Consider the following 16604-nt stretch of genomic DNA (forward strand, 5'->3'; position numbering starts at 1 on the left):
TGATTGATTAAGATTTCATTTTTGTTTAATATGTAGTAACTTAGCTTTTTTAAAAATTGGTTTCTTTACACAATTTTACACTCATAGAGATTTTTCCAAATGTAATAATATATAGCTAGCTGTAATAATCCTAAAAATTCATGCTTTTCATTTTTAACAAATGCAGGGGGGGGGGGTTATGATGATGATGAGGTGCAACATGAAAACTAAAAAATCATACAAAAACACCACAACTCCTAATTTTAAACTTTTTTTGCACAAAATAAAAATTACTTCATAATAAATTCTTTAAAAAAGGTAAGCTTATAACATGAGATTAAATCGAAATATGAAAAAACTTTCCACTTAGTGGAAGTGTTTTTTTTTATGAATTACATCATGTATCATGTGTATCTAATTAGTAATAGAAATTTGTCAAGTACAGTAAAGTCCCTCCAATTATGCTCACATTCCAAATACTTTTGTGATAGTGATTAAACTTTTTAAAAGGTATACTCACTGAAGTACGGAAAGAGTAAATTTTAGACAACTGCTAATAGGTAAAAAAAAAGTTAATACATCATAAAGTTTATTTTAATGCTTTTATGAGCTCTGCAATGAATATTACAATAAATAGCAATTATACTTGTTCTACCCAATTTATAATTGAATCGGCAGGTTTAAAAAGGAAATAAAGACCAAAAATGTCAATTTTTTTTTTTTCGAATCTAGAATATTTTCCAGCTTCAATCTACATGTGGGTGGTAAGAAATAAATAAAAAACATTCCCTAGAGATAGTTATAGAGCATTGAATTTCACGTCAGGTTTAAGAAGGAAACAAATCCCGGATTTATTTCCTTCTTAGAACTTATGATCAATTGGTCCGCTAGGTTGCAGCATGAGTAGTTACTCGAAATTAACCAATTGAGAAAACTATTTTAAATGTTTATTATATAATCGTTTGTTGTTGGTTTAAAAAACGTGTTTTTTCAGTGTGTCTAAGTCTATATCGTTACTTCCATCAAAGTATGATTAATTGATTATTTATTATTAACTAATTTACTACAACAATGTCATCGGGAGATTTCGATGAAGTGTCTGAAGTTTGTGGTTTCCCACAATGAAAAAAGAGGTGTTCGTAATCATCATCTTTACAAACAGGTTGTGCAGAAGACGAAGCAACTTAACGGCAAAGGATACGTCAGTACCAGCACATTCTTCTGTACCAGGGGAAAATGTTTCCGATGTTTCTTGTTCATGTAAACTTAAGTGCACTAATAAGTTTTCATTAGATGATAGAAAGTCACTTATAAAATCTGTTTACAACTGACATCCAAAAGATGAGCAAGATGCTTTCCTCATGGGACAGATTATCCGGAAGGATCCAGTGCACACAACAATCCAACAGCGAGGAGTCTCAAAAAAGAGCCAACATTTTTGATTATTATGTGATAAAATTTAATGAGCGTATTAAAGTTTGTTCACAAGCATTTTCTTTGTTGTATGCCATCAACAATAAAGCCCTCTTTCGCTTAGCATCTTTGATTGCCCAAGGAATATTATCGTGTGATGTACGAGGAAAACACTTGACTGTAAAATCTCCAGAAATATGCTGCTCCATCGACCAACATATTAGGAGTTTCCCACTGTATGAATCCCATTATTGATAGACATCGCTAAACGATATTTATCCGCGTTCTCATTCCTAATATAATGTAATATAAAATTAACTTTATTCAAATTAGATTAACTTCTCAACTCTTTCGGCACGTGTAAAGTTTCAGTTTTAGGTTGGCATCCTTTGATGCCCAATCATATGCAAATGAGGCAAGTATAAATAGTGAACGATTCCAATCGTTCTCTCTCTCTTCTTTTGTGTTCGTCAGCCTCTTGTGAGATAGGTCCGATAGGTGTTGGGGAGTTGCGAACTCCGCCTCCACTTATGGCCGGGTTTTATTCTTAAGAACTTATTTTTGTTAGTTATATTTATTTTAATTACTATGGACCAATAAATTTTTGGTAAGATTTTAACAAGTTTCCAATGTTCATTTCTTCACATTAATATTTGATTCTGCACCTTCCACTGTGTGATATTATCTCTGCTTGTATAAGCATGTAACATTGTTGACTGACTTATGAAATTTAGCCCTTCGGCTTTTCGTTTAAACATCGTAAGTTATCATAAGGGTTATGGGCCCAGCCCTACCCAATTGTATCATAATAATTACGTGTTCAGTATCATGAGTAATATTAATGTATTAAGATGTTTTCGAATTGTCAGCAGAGTAGAGTATTAGACTTCGTGTTTTTGTGATGAAATGGAATGTTGTAACTGACTTGTCTTTTTGCTGAATCGGCAGATGGCAAGTGTTTGGAAATCTTTTCAAATTGTTTTCCCCGCATCGGCGTTGAATGAAAACTGAAAATAGAAGCTTTTCTTTTACTTTTTGGAAATTTGTATCGAATCTTTAAGCCATGTGTAGTGTAAACTTTTCTCAGACGTTTTGTTTGCATTTTATGGGGGGATATAGTTGGTTTGGTGTTAGGCAGAATAGTGGCTGTTAAATTCAGCGGAAGACCTGGACTTGTTCCAGGGGGGAAGCTGTAACAGTTGCACTATTTAGGTTTTTTTTTCGGGGATATTTTGAGATTTTGTTGGTTGTTTTTTGAAATTAGGTTTTTTTTATTTATTTTTTTTTCTTGGCGTTTTTCGTGTTCTTATCAATCACGGCATCCCATAGTGTTCCTATCGAAAAATTAAGGTCTGACAACTATGTGAGTTGGTCATCGGATATCAAATTTGTCCTAATGGAACGAGGTTTATGGAAGATTGTAAATGGCATTGAAAAAGAACCTTTTTCTAATGATGAAAAAAAGGCTACTGAGCAAGAGATTCGTAATTTTCAAAATCGACAGGATGTAGCTCTATCCATAATTTATTTAAATTTGGAGAAAAATTTCAAAAAGATAATCGAAAATCAGGTCAACGCGGCTGATGCCTGGAAGGCTTTGAAAGATCACTTCTTTCCTGACAATCGTTGTCAGCACATGACATTGTTTTCAGAGTTATCCCAATGTCGTATAAAAGAGGAAGAGTCGATAAATCTTTTCGCTGCCCGTACTCGGCAAATTTTCGAAAGAATTAAGGCTATAGACGCGAATTTCTCTGAAAATTATTTGATTTTTCAAATTTTGCGTCATTTGCCCTCAGAATTCGACAATATTTGTCAAGTTATTCTTAGAACTACTGCACAGGAATTCACATTTAATAAAGTAGTCAGCGAACTTATTGCCGAGGAATCGCGAATTCGACTAAAAGATGAGGATGATAAAATTATCGGCAGGGCTAACTTTGTAAAGAAACCGGGTAATTTTGATAAGAAAGGAGTAAAAGGGAAACTAATTTGTTTTAACTGTAATAAACCCGGCCACAAGCGAAATGTGTGTCAAAATAGAGTTGACAAGGATCTCAAAAAATGTAACAGAAAGTCAAGATCACCAATCCGGAATAAGAGGAAGACGAACAAGAAAACTGCGAGGTGCAGTTCCCCATCAGTGGAAAAGGAAGCATGTAAGTACCAGAACTTTTTCATTTCCGAAGTACATCTAAATGAAGTATCAGAAGACCCTGATGAATTTATTTTCGACACTGGTTCCACCCATCATTTCGTCAACATTCGTAGTGCGTTTGAGGACTTTAAACCATTGCGAAACAAAGAAATGGCTGTAGCCGTTAGAAATGAAACTTTCCCCATTTTGGGGATGGGAACTGTGAAATTAAAGTTTGATGATACTGTCATTGTTTTAAAAGATGTAATGTACTCTCCTAATCTACGTCAAAATTTGTTATCGGGTACTAAATTCGATAAGGGGGGTGCTAAGTTTAAAGGGGGAAACGGCTCCGTGGCGATATCTGGTCGAAATGGATTTATATTTAGAGCAATTTTAAGAAATGGCATTTATTTTGTAAAACCTCAAATTTTGTATAATAAATCGTATCAAGAAAGTATAAAACCAAATAAAAGTAATGATCATTTCGAAAATGAGAAAATTGCATGCTCTAATGTAGAAAAATTAGAATTGTGGCATAGAAGGCTGGCACATATTAACACCGATAGTATCAGAAAGAGCGGTGAATTTGAGTGTGTCCATGGCCTGCCTAAATTCAAAAATGTAAAAATAGATTGTGAAAATTGTAAAATTGGTAAATTTAAACGTGTTTCATTTAAACCAATAGGTAAAATACGGTCTAAATGTCCCCTTGAATTACTTCATGCTGATGTGTGGGGTCCATGTAATATTAAGGGAAGTAAGGGGGAACGTTTTTATTTATCAACCATTGATGATTTTTCACGTAAATCTGCTTTGTATCCAATTAGTGAAAAGAGCAAAGTACCAGAAATTTTCATAAGGCACATAAAGCGTGCTGAAAGATTTTTAAATCTTAAAGTAAAAGCTGTTAGAACTGACAACGGGGGAGAATTCGTAAATAAAGTTTTTGACAATTATTGTTTGGATAACGGTATAAAACATGAGTTAACCAATATTTTCAGTCCAGAGATGAACGGTTTGGCCGAAGTGTACAATCGCTCAGCCGCTAATGCTACAACAGTATTATTGGAAGAAAGCGGGCTAAGTAAAAGATTTTGGCCGGATGCTATGCTTTATTTCAATTATACTTGGAATAGGATTTGTCACTCAGGACAAACTAAAACACCTTTTGAGTTATATGGTGGACGTAAGCCAAGTGCTAGGCACGTCAAACCTTTCGGTGTTTTGTGTTATCTTGGAACACCCCGTCAGCAAAGACATAAACTTGATGTTAAAGCCAAAAAGGGTATATTTTTGGGCTATGCATTTAACACTAAGGGTTTTCGTATCTGGATTCCCAAAAGCGGAAAAATTTTTGAAAGTATAAATGTAAATTTTAATGAAAATGTTTATTACAAAGAATCTTTTAAAAATATATCAGAGAGTGACTCTAGTGGAGCTGTGCTGGGTCCGGGTCCCTGTCTCAAATGGTCAAATATTCAATCAGATTCTGAAAATTCAGAAAATGAATCGAATTCCGAATCGGATAACGGAAGTGAAAGCCCGAGTATGCCGTCTAAATTCTTATCTTCTGATGAGAGTGAAAGCGAGACGAGCGGGGATGAATCAGATTCGAATTCTGACTTGAGTGAAAATGGGGAAAACCCACCACGCGCACAGCTGCGTGAAACAGAATGGGTGAGGAAAGCAATCCCAAGGTCAGATAAATCTCGTACTGATATTTATTTTTATGAGAAACATTCTTCTAAACGATTACGTTCTTTAAATGATGTTGAAAAATATTGTTCTAAAAATGCTATTTTGTTTAAGCCACATTTATTTGATTTTAATGGTAAAAATTTATATCAAGGTGAAATTTCTGATCAAACTGTTCATTTAAATTTATGTAACTTATGACTAGATGATGAAATTGTAATTCCTAAGAATTACAAACAGGTTCTTAAATCTAAGCAAAAGGAACAGTGGTTAGATTCAATGAGGGATGAATTAGAGGTTATGCATTCTAGAAAAGTGTGGGATTTAACACCTTTGCCTGCAAATGAAAAACCAATCGGATCGAGATGGGTTTTCAATGTTAAAAGAGATGAATCGGGGAAAATTGTTAGGTATCGTGGGAGACTTGTTGCTCAGGGATATGCACAATCCCCTGAATCGTACGATCAGACTTTTAGTCCGACGATTCATTTTTCATTGGTTCGATTTTTCTTTTCCTTGAAAATATCAGAAGGTTGGTTCGATTTGCAGTGCGATGTAAAAAATGCTTATTTATATGCACCTCTAAAAGAATGCATCTTTATGAGACAACCACCGGGTTTTGCAATAGAAGGGAAAGAAAATCTAGTTTGTAAGCTTAATAAAGCAATTTACGGTCTGCACCAGAGTGGCCGTATGTGGTTTTTTGAGATAAACAGTGTTTTATTGAAAATTGGTTTTCAGAAATTTGAAGAATGTAATTGTGTTTATATTTATAATTCATGTGTCATTTTATTGTTGTATGTTGACGATATTGTTTTGCTCGCACGGAAAGAAAAGAATTTAAATCATGTTTTAAATTTACTTAGGAAAAATTTTGACTTAAAAGTTCTCGGAAAAACGAAAAAACTGTTAGGTGTTGAATTTGAAAGAACTGAAAACGGTTTGAATTTGTTCCAAACGAAATATATCATTGAAGTTTTTGAAAAGTTCAAACATTTTAATTTTCCGGTTTCATCATTGCCGATTTGTAAAGGTACTGTTTTTTCGAAATCGAATTGTCCTAATACAGAAAATGAAAAATTTGAAATGTCAAAGATTCCTTATCGTAATTTGTTGCGTTGTCTTTCTTTCATTGCGAGCAGAACGAGACCGGACATTTGTTATGCGGTCAATATCTTCAATCAATTTCAAAGCAATCCTGGTGTCATTCATTGGAACGGTCTTTTAAAACTTCTGGGTTATGTTTTTCAAACAAAAGATTTAAAACTTAAATTAAATTGTAATAGAACCCAATTAATAGCTTTTTCTGACGCCGATTATGCAGCTAATCGAGATGATCGAACTTCACTCGGGGGGCAGTTAATTTTGTTGGATAATGCGCCGATTGAATGGCGAACCTTCAAGGAACGTTGTATTAGCCTTTCCACTATGGAAAGCGAGTTTGTGGCCCTTTGTGAAGTGTCTAAAGAGCTTATGTGGTTTGACAGTGTATTAAACGAATGTTTACGCTGGGGAATTGTTAGAAAAAGTAAAATTAAATCTGTAATGTACGTTGATAATCAATCGGCCATTGACTTTGTTAAATCTCTGATTGAAAATCACCGTACAAAACATATTGATGTAAAATTATTTTTTGTTCGCGATTTGATTCAACGGGACATTTTTACCGTAAAACATGTAGGTAGTAAATCCAATAGGGCCGATATTTTTACGAAGCCGCAGACCCGTTTAGAACTGAATCGTTTTTGTGAACAAATATTTTGTTAATTTTTAATGGTATGAAATTGTTTAGTATAATAAATATAATGGGATATTAAAGTATAAATATTTTTGTAACAACTGAAATTCTTTTTCAAATTTCTCGTTGGTTTAATCTTTGAGATGGAGGAATTTGAGGAATTTGATTCAATGACAAGAGTTTATTTTTGGAAACTAAGCGTTTTAAATAATTTTGTCATTATGAAAAAAAAAAAAAAATTTTGTAAAATCATTGTGCCCATCTATTTCAAAGATACTGTTTCGAGTATTTTTGTCAATTACAGTTTGACAAGATAGTTTGCAGTGGAAATGTTAATCTTGGACTTACTATTTCCTTGGACTGTGGATCATCAATAGGAAAGAAGGACTTTTTTTGAGAAAAGACTTCAATCAAATAAGTGGTGATGCATTGAGCTGCATCTGCTGATGGATGATGTATTATGATGGATATATATCCATATTTGTTTATTGTTGAATTGTTAAATTTTTGTAAAAGATTAAGCCTGGCCCTTTGTGGATTTTTTTGGGGTTATTTTTGAATTTATTAAAATTGTATAAAAATTTTTAAAGTTTAATAACATTACTGAATGAGAACGGGGGATATGATAGACATCGGTAAACGATATTTATCCGCGTTCTCATTCCTAATGTAATGTAATATAAAATTAACTTTATTCAAATTAGATTAACTTCTCAACTCTTTCGGCACGTGTAAAGTTTCAGTTTTAGGTTGGCATCCTTTGATGCCCAATCATATGCAAATGAGGCAAGTATAAATAGTGAACGATTCCAATCGTTCTCTCTCTCTTCTTTTGTGTTCGTCAGCCTCTTGTGAGATAGGTCCGATAGGTGTTGGGGAGTTGCGAACTCCGCCTCCACTTATGGCCGGGTTTTATTCTTAAGAACTTATTTTTGTTAGTTATATTTATTTTAGTTACTATGGACCAATAAATTTTTGGTAAGATTTTAACAAGTTTCCAATGTTCATTTCTTCACATTAATATTTGATTCTGCACCTTCCACTGTGTGATATTATCTCTGCTTGTATAAGCATGTAACATTGTTGACTGACTTACGAAATTTAGCCCTTCGGCTTTTCGTTTAAACATCGTAAGTTATCAATTATAGTACCAAGAAAATATGACATTTCAGCGCAGACCTTTATATTAAAACATTGCATGATCTCTTCTGTATGAAACAACCCAAAATGGCCCTCCAAGTAAAGTACGATTTCTTTAGAAACTTCTACAATCATAAAGTACACTACAATCGTTGAGGAAGACCTCAAATTGACGTTTGCTTTACCTGTGAATATCTGGAATTAAATTACCACACCTTAACGACAACACCATGCGATCTGCTATGGCCAAGAAATTGGTTCATGTGCGCCGGGTGAATAAATTTTATGCCAAGCAAAGAGAAGTGTTGGCCTTCTGTAAAGAAAAAGAGGAAGTTGGAGGTATTGTATTCGACTACATACAGAACTTGCAGCTGCCTAAAATCTCAGTGCAGGAACTGTTCTATCTAAGAAAGTTGTGACTTTATGTATTTTGCATCCATGATGTGAAAACCGATTCTGCCGAATTTTATACATATCATGAAGGTCTTGCAAAGCGAAGGCCTGACGAAGTATAGATTTTATGGATGAAAATGAAACAGATGAGTCCTATTGTGAGAGAGCTGCATGTCTTCATCAATACTTGTGGTGGCCGAAATAGAAACAATACTTCAGCTTGTTTTCTTCTTGCTTTAACATCAACTCGTCGCTTTCAGAAAATACACCAGTATTTTCCTGTTCGAGGCAACTCATTCTTGCAGTGTGACAGAAACTTTGGCGTAGCCAAAAGAAAAATAAGGACAGAATATACACGCCTGAGGAGTACAATGACATGATTGAAACATCTAAAAAGACAGAATTCTGTGTGACAGACATTTTGCCCAAAAGCATAATGGACTTTAAGAACTGGTGGCCGAAGTATTTCAAAAAGAATGCGAAATCAGCTGATAAAACGGAGACATTCGCAATTTCGAAATACAGACATTTAATATATGAATCTTCAACTGTAGGATACGTAACTACTTGCGAGTTCATTGATGGCCCAGTCAAAAGAAGTTTCCTCTTGCAAAAAACAAGAACTGATGCGAAATTCCCCACGGATACTGCTTACAACACTAAACTTGCAATAAATTCTAAAAAATTGGATGATCTGAAAAAACTTCTTCGTTACATTCCAGACGAAAAGAGACTATTTTATGACATCATGGTGACTTGGCCTACTACATCTCACCAGGATGAAGATCACCTGGATAATTGATTTTGTGTTTTTCCCCCCTTTATAGTTGAATTTTCACTTCTCATAATTTAACTTTTTCACCTTTGTAATTTTCAATTAAATAAAGTAATAATTTTTTACTAATTTCAAAAGTTGTTTGTTATTTTTGCCCCGATAAATGTCATAAGAGTTTTAAGAAGGAAATAAATCCTTCAACTTCTACCAGATCTATAAAAATTCTAAATAGTTCCAATATTTTTTTCACGATACTACATTACACTTAACTGAGCTCTCAAACCTATGTACAAAGCCGGAAGATATTGAATGAAATTTACGAAAGTTATACAGTTTTTTTTTATTTCCCAAAAATTCGATTTTTGGACTTATTCCCTTTTCAAACCTGTCGATTCAATTGATAATCTTGAAGGATAACAAAATAGTCTAGAAGCAGAATGGGAGGGAAAAAAATAAATGAATGAAAAATAATTTCATAAATTCAAATGAAATAGTAAATAAAGGCAGCGATTTAACAGCAAAAATGTATGTTTCCTTACAGGAGTTCCTGGTTTTCCTGGTTCTCCAGGCTCTCCTTTAATACCAATCGAGTTGATGCCACCTTCACCTGGATCACCCTAATATTGTGAAAAAAGTGTTACTAACAAATTGGTTTTTACATTTATTTAAACATTTCAAAAATGAAGTCTATTTTAATTTTAAAAAAAAGTCAAATTACATTATTTCTCTTCACTACATTGAGCACTACCTAACTGTCTTAAAATTATCCCACATGATTGAAATGAAAGTTACATTACAGTTGAAGCACAAAATAAAACCAAAACTAATACAACTCGTACAACAAAATCTTTACTAATAATAAAGCTGAAAGTCTCTCTGTCAGTTAGGATCTCTGTGACATGCATAGCACCTAGACCGTTCGGCCGATTCTCATGAAATTTGGCACAAAGTTAGTTTGTAGCATGGGGGTGTGCACCTCGAAGGGATTTTTTGAAAATTCAATGTGGTTCTTTTCTGTTACAATTTTAAGAACAAAATTCTCATAAGATAGACGAGTAAATTACGAAATTATCATTACGTGGAACCATAACATGGGCACAAGCCAATTGGCGAGAAAGTTCACCATACATTATTTGTAAATATACAGGCGAACCAAAAGACCTTTTAATTTTTGTTTACAGGCAAAGCCGTGCGGGTACCACTAGTATATAATAAAGTTAAGGTTTGGCTTAATCAGGCCTTAAGCCTGATTAAACCAGAGCATATAAACTGCAATGATAATGATTAGCCTCTTTACTGTATTTCCAAGAGTGTAATAAAATAAATCATTTGAAATAAATTGCAGTTAATAAATATGATTACATATAAATATGCTTATTTTCAATGTCACAGCATGCTTCATGTGTCAATTCTTTTCTCTACACCCTAACTTCAGCTTGGTGCTTTAAGATTACCTTACGATTTTCATGAAGAATAAAAGTATTGGATAAAGTGGTTACTAATAACAAAAAAGTAGTTATTAAAATAAAAACGAATGCTGAATACAGGAAACTAACTAAATATTTGAATGTTCATATCTAGTTAACGAATGGTAACTTTATTCAAAATAATATGAAAATTTGCTCACAGAAATTGAATGAAATATCAAAATATTATTTGGAGAGAAAAAAAAAGGTAATGGAGGTATTGTAGTATTAAAAACCATCATGATAATTAACTGGCCTTGACGTTTAATAGCCCAATTATCAACAGCCGATAAATTGGTAATCTTCCAATTTGTTTAGTAATCTGCGCATTCCCACCCTGTTTGAAAATCTGAAATGTGCAAACATTGCCCATAAACAGCATCAAAACTCATTAAAAGGACCTCCATTCAGTGCTTTCAGAAAATCAACAAAAGAAAATTTTATTTCAATTTCAAACAGCAAATGAAAAATCTGCCAAACATTAATACCGACAGATAAAAGCAATTAAGAATTTATGACCACTAATTAAATATTAAATTAAAAAATTAAAAAAAAAAAAACAACTACAACCAACCTTCTCACCAGGCAAGCCATAGCTACCTGGAAGTCCTCTTGGTCCAGGTCTTCCAATCTGTCCAGGTAATCCAGGCAGACCCTGTAAGAATTAGTGAACATTAAAAAACTAGCAGTCTAGTCTCCACCTTCTATGTTTAATTGACGACTGATAATAATTACACAAATTTGGAATATAATAGTAAATAAACAATCTGACACCTAACCCATGACCCTAAAGACTGATTTTCCCGGTTTTGGAATTTTGCACATTTTAGAGCCTCGCAAAAAAAAATGGTGAAAATTACTATGTGTTACTTGCAAGTTTTATCATTATTAGCTATGTCTGTGATGTACATACACTGCTCGACATTGAAAATGCAACACCAAGAAGGAGTGGTCAGAAAGTGATGAATTTGGAAAAAAGACAGAGACAGCAGGGGATAATAAATGATCTTAATTTCAAAATGATAGGCAGAATACAGAGTGAGAACGGAGTCATATCAGTAGGTTGTAGGACCACCGCGGACAGTGCTAAATGAAGAAACACATCTAGGCATAGAGTCAAAAAGGATGCAGATGGTGTCCAGAGGGATGGCTCTCCATCCTCTATCAACCATTTGCCACAGTTCCTCTTCTGAACGAGGCAGGGACAAAGTCTGCAAACGGCGTCCAATCACATTCCACACATGTTCGATTGGTGACAGGTCAGGAGAGTATGATGGCCAGGGAAGCATCTGTGTGCCTTGGAGAGCATGTTGGCAGATATGAGCACTGTGTGGTCAGTCGTTATCCTGCTCAAAAATTGCATTAGGTAGCCCTTGAAGGTAAGGGATTGCCACTGGCTGCAGCACATTATCCAAGTATCCTAGGGCTGTCATAGTGCCCTGAATATGAACTAGAGGTGACATGGAGTTGTACGCAATTGCGCTCCAAACCATTATGCCACGTTGTCATGTGGTGGGATGTTCCAGTTACTGCCAGATTAGATGTCTCCATGTTAACGCCACACACGTATGCAGCGACTATAACTGAATAAACAGAAGCGGGATTCATCAGAGAACACGACATTTTGCCATTCCGTCATCCACGTTGCTCCAGTCCGGCACCATACTAAACGTTGCTGTCTATGTTGTGAGGTCAATGGCAGTCTTCTTAGTGGACGCCGTGATTGCAGACCACATGTGACCAAACGAGGGGAAATGGTTCTGGTTGACATGGGAACATTCAGGGTATCTTGCACCTGCTGCAGAATCAAGGAATAAGTAACTTGTGGGTCTGGTACAGCTTGACGGTGGATGCATCGATCCACGCATTCTGACGTCACTCTGGCTGCCCCTTCACCCCTAAATGCCATATTTCATTGTTCCAACCATCTTCGGCAAAGCCAATGCACCGTGCTCGCATACATGTGGGTATCAGCTGTGATTTGACATATGGACCAACCTTTCCTTCTCACTCCAATCATCATATCCCTCGTAAAATCATCTATATGCTGGAAGTGTCTTCGTTGACGGCAGCCTGGCATTCTCTCATGTTACACGTATCCTCCAAGACAAAAACAAAATTTCTTCGATAATTCTCCAGTCAGAAATAACAACACGAATATTGTCCATTCTGCAAGTTCCTTCCCTTATATCTTACTTCACGTGCATCAAAGAGCTGCGCATTTCACTTCATTTACATAACTCTGTGATGTAAGTCTACTCTAAAATTTGCATGAATTTCTGAACACTTCTTCTTGGTGTTGCATTTTCAATGTCGAGCAGTGTATGTATTGATGTTGTTATTGTATTATTATAGATTTCTGAGAAAGTCTACAGACAACTTCTTCATGGGGGGGGGAGAATCAAAGTGTTTAAAAAGAAAGGAATCTTAGATTTTGGTGAAGAGATATTTGTTCTATATTTCCATACCTTCCAGACTGTAGTTCATTGGTAGCATACTTTGAAATGTTAAAAAGAAGAAAAAACTCTAGGATAATTTTCAGAGGTGTGTAATGTACAGATGTTTTTTTTAATTAACGTTTTATACAATTCATTGATACAATAAAAAAATCATATTCACACTTAACAGAGTTTTGTATTTTTGACAAATATGCATTGAATTGTATACTGATAAGAAAATTATAAGAAGTATTGTGAACCGAGTGTGGGTGCAAAAAGATAGCAGTGCAATTACAGCCCATGGTATTGAAAAAGCTTAAAAATATGCTGTAGGTAAAGTAATGACATCGTGACTTTGACATTAACAGAACGTTAACAGTTCTAAGGAGCAAAAATTTTGAAAGAAAAAAGAATTGGGATTTCCTGATTTCATGATTCCGATATGCGGGCCAAAGCCATATAATAAATTATGTAAAACTATGAATTTCAACTCAATATAAAATTAGACACAAAAAAAGAAAGATGGATTTTCCTTAAAAAATATCAGAATGGATATTGGAACTTGCATTGATAACTCACATCAGTTCCATTACAGCCAGGATATCCTGGTTCACCTGGTGGTCCATCACTTCCGGGTAGACCCTAAAAGTAGGAAAAAACATGACTGAAATTGTACTAAAAATTACTTTCAAGCATTAAAACAATTTTAGATTGTTATTAATTTGTACTTACAGGAATTCCAGGAGCACCTTCAAAACCTGGTACGCCTGTGTCACCCTGGGGGGAAAAAAGGCTTACTGAATCAACTAATATTATAAAAATGCATTGATCTTTAAAGAATTATTCTAACTTTTTAAATACACAAAAAACATTATTCCCAAGTTCAAACATAAAACCGAGATATTAATGCTTCTGCAAAACGGTTTATTTCTTCACTGAAAACAGGTTAGCACACATAAAAAATTGCTTAATTTTTTTGTGTATTTTATAAAACCAAGCTGAAATGAAATACATCAATTTCAATACCATCCTTATTCCCTCCCCCCCCCCACCTCACTCCAATCTAAGCCTCATAAAAATAGGGTATAGTATCATTCAATAGTCTGGCTATTAGCTGATAGGGCATCAATTAATAGGTGCAGAAAAAATCCATTGGGGTAGGGAGACTTTAAAATCTGACATTAAAATTTGAAAAAGAAGAAATTGATGCTTTATTAACACTAATACTAACTAAACTAATTTAAAGAGCTGTATCTTGAAGAATATTTGGAGAATAATGCAAGAAGTGATGAACTGTTAACTTACTCTAATTCCTTTATGTCCAATAGCACCATAATCACCAAAATCCCCTTTAATTCCACGAGGTCCAAAAGGTCCTTCTGGTCCAATTTCACCTGGATGGCCGATTTGTCCTTGTAAACCAGGAATTCCAGGCAAACCCTATAAACAGAAAAGGAGTTTAACTATTAATTTTCTATATCAAACTATTTGGTTTATTATCCACATCTTGAACATTTGACTGTAAGAAAAAATGGTTCAGACAGAGGAAGTTGATGATACTGCATTTTTAGGGGGACATTAATACGAAAAAAAACATTTATTTATGAATTTCACCTTCCCAGCTTTTTTGAATTTATGCGTTTCCATTGATCCCATAAATACAGTACCTACTCTGGGGTAAATCGAAAAAAATAAGTTTTCCATTTCTCCTATTTTTTGGAAGATTAAATTTTGACAGGAAAATCACTTAGTGTGTATTTTACATAAATTTAGCATTTAGTTAAAAAAAATTTTCAAATGGTTTTAGATATTTGAAAATTCAGTGGGTTGCATGCAACCTAGGGGTCACAGATTGAGTATTATTTGCCATTGTGTATAGTGCAATTATTTGCTTACATTAACTTTGTAAGGAAATAATGGAGTTTTCACAGACAATAGGGTCATTTTACCTAAACAGCACAATTTGAACAGGGAATGGCAAACACTTGGACAGAGGGGAATGACACTTAGAGGAAATACAGTTGGCACTCGCAGGTTCAATTTATCGCACTTTTTTTTCTTCAAACTTATTCAGCAAATTTATTTACTAGATTTTACAGTGAAAACTCTTTCATTTACACTTCCTTTATTAACTAACAAAATACTGATTTTAAATACGGCAAGTATTTCTTAGGAGTTACAGTAGAGTCAGTTGAGTAACCCCAGGGGAGGGGGGGGTGGTTTTATAAAAACGCTGCAGAAAGTGTGTATTGCTATCTGCTTTCAACCATTAAACACTTGCAGAGTGTAGATCACTTTATAATTGATAGAGGATAAATATATTGGTATAAATAGAGTTTAACTTCTTGGTTTCAAACAGAAGGTAAGCATTACCTTCAATGGGGAAATGATGCAGAGGCTAGGTTGTGGAAATACACCCAAACATGTTTTTATGCAGTCTTTTTTTCTATGTGATTTTTTTTTCTAATTTTTTGTGCGGTATATATTAAAATTTCAATTAGATTGGGATTCAATTGAGCAAATTATTTTTAAAACGAGTGTGAGGTAGTATCTTATAAATAGATGACATAGGCACCCTGATGAGAAGTCACTGTGACCTTCCAAAAATTTCCTTATTTGGGAAATTTTGTCCAACTGCTCGGCAAAAATTATCATTTGGTTTATTTTGATTTTGTTTAAATGTTACAATTTTGTAAGTCTTTGGGTTACTTCCTATGTGAGACTTTTATGCGGTCCCTATCCACCACATTAAAAAATATATTTTTTAACTGTGTTGCGATAACAGCTTTTTAAAGCTACTCGTGAAGTTTCGAACAATTTTTTAAAGCAATTTTTTTATGCAGTTTGAATATTTTTAACAATACATTGAAATTTTAAAGTCATTTTTGGGTCCCCTGTTAAAAGAGGGGAAGCTCAAGCTTCCTGAGCCATTTGGGTAATCAGGCCCTGATTTCATCATCAAACACATTACACTGTTTCATAGATTAGTGGTAGTGTGTAAGATCTCAAAGTATGTGCGTAGTTGCTCCGTATGAGCAAAATAGTCCCAACGTAGTCCATGCGTGTCGTAAAAAGCGACTAAAATGGACATCCAATCAAGGTGTGAGGCACAGTGCTAATGGATGGATGGCATCTGTGTTGTATGATGTCTAAAACGGTCCTCTCGAGGAACCGGGCGAAACCTCATTGTATTTGCCTTACACTTGTGCAGTGTGGTTGTGCGGGTGTTGACCTTTTATCACCTCACAGTTCCCAGCTCCCGTGGAGTTGAAGGCTGGCTTGAAGGAGAAAATCAGCAACCTTGCTGCTGGAGGAGGTGAGGGTGCGAGTCTGCAACCGACCGACTGAGAGGAGTGAGGGTGTAAGCCTGCAACTCACCGACTCTGCAGTAAAGGGGCAGGGAGTACTCAATTTTGCACAAAAATAC

General features: G+C 34.7%; 1 protein-coding gene across 1 annotated transcript in view; it reads right to left on the reverse strand.

Annotated features, from left to right (window-relative positions):
• The window catches only part of LOC129216967 (collagen alpha-2(IV) chain-like), a 242234-nt gene that overhangs the window by 166071 nt on the left and 59559 nt on the right, over positions 1–16604 (reverse strand). Inside the window, exons 3-7 of the mRNA XM_054851193.1 lie at positions 14483–14617; positions 13910–13954; positions 13757–13819; positions 11314–11394; positions 9813–9890 (exon numbers count right to left, since the gene is read on the reverse strand). Of these exons, the coding sequence (XP_054707168.1) occupies positions 9813–9890; positions 11314–11394; positions 13757–13819; positions 13910–13954; positions 14483–14617 (402 nt within the window). The remainder of the gene's footprint in view (positions 1–9812; positions 9891–11313; positions 11395–13756; positions 13820–13909; positions 13955–14482; positions 14618–16604) is intronic.

The sequence above is a fragment of the Uloborus diversus genome, chromosome 1 (assembly GCF_026930045.1).
Source record: "Uloborus diversus isolate 005 chromosome 1, Udiv.v.3.1, whole genome shotgun sequence".
Taxonomy (NCBI): Eukaryota; Metazoa; Arthropoda; class Arachnida; order Araneae; family Uloboridae; genus Uloborus; species Uloborus diversus.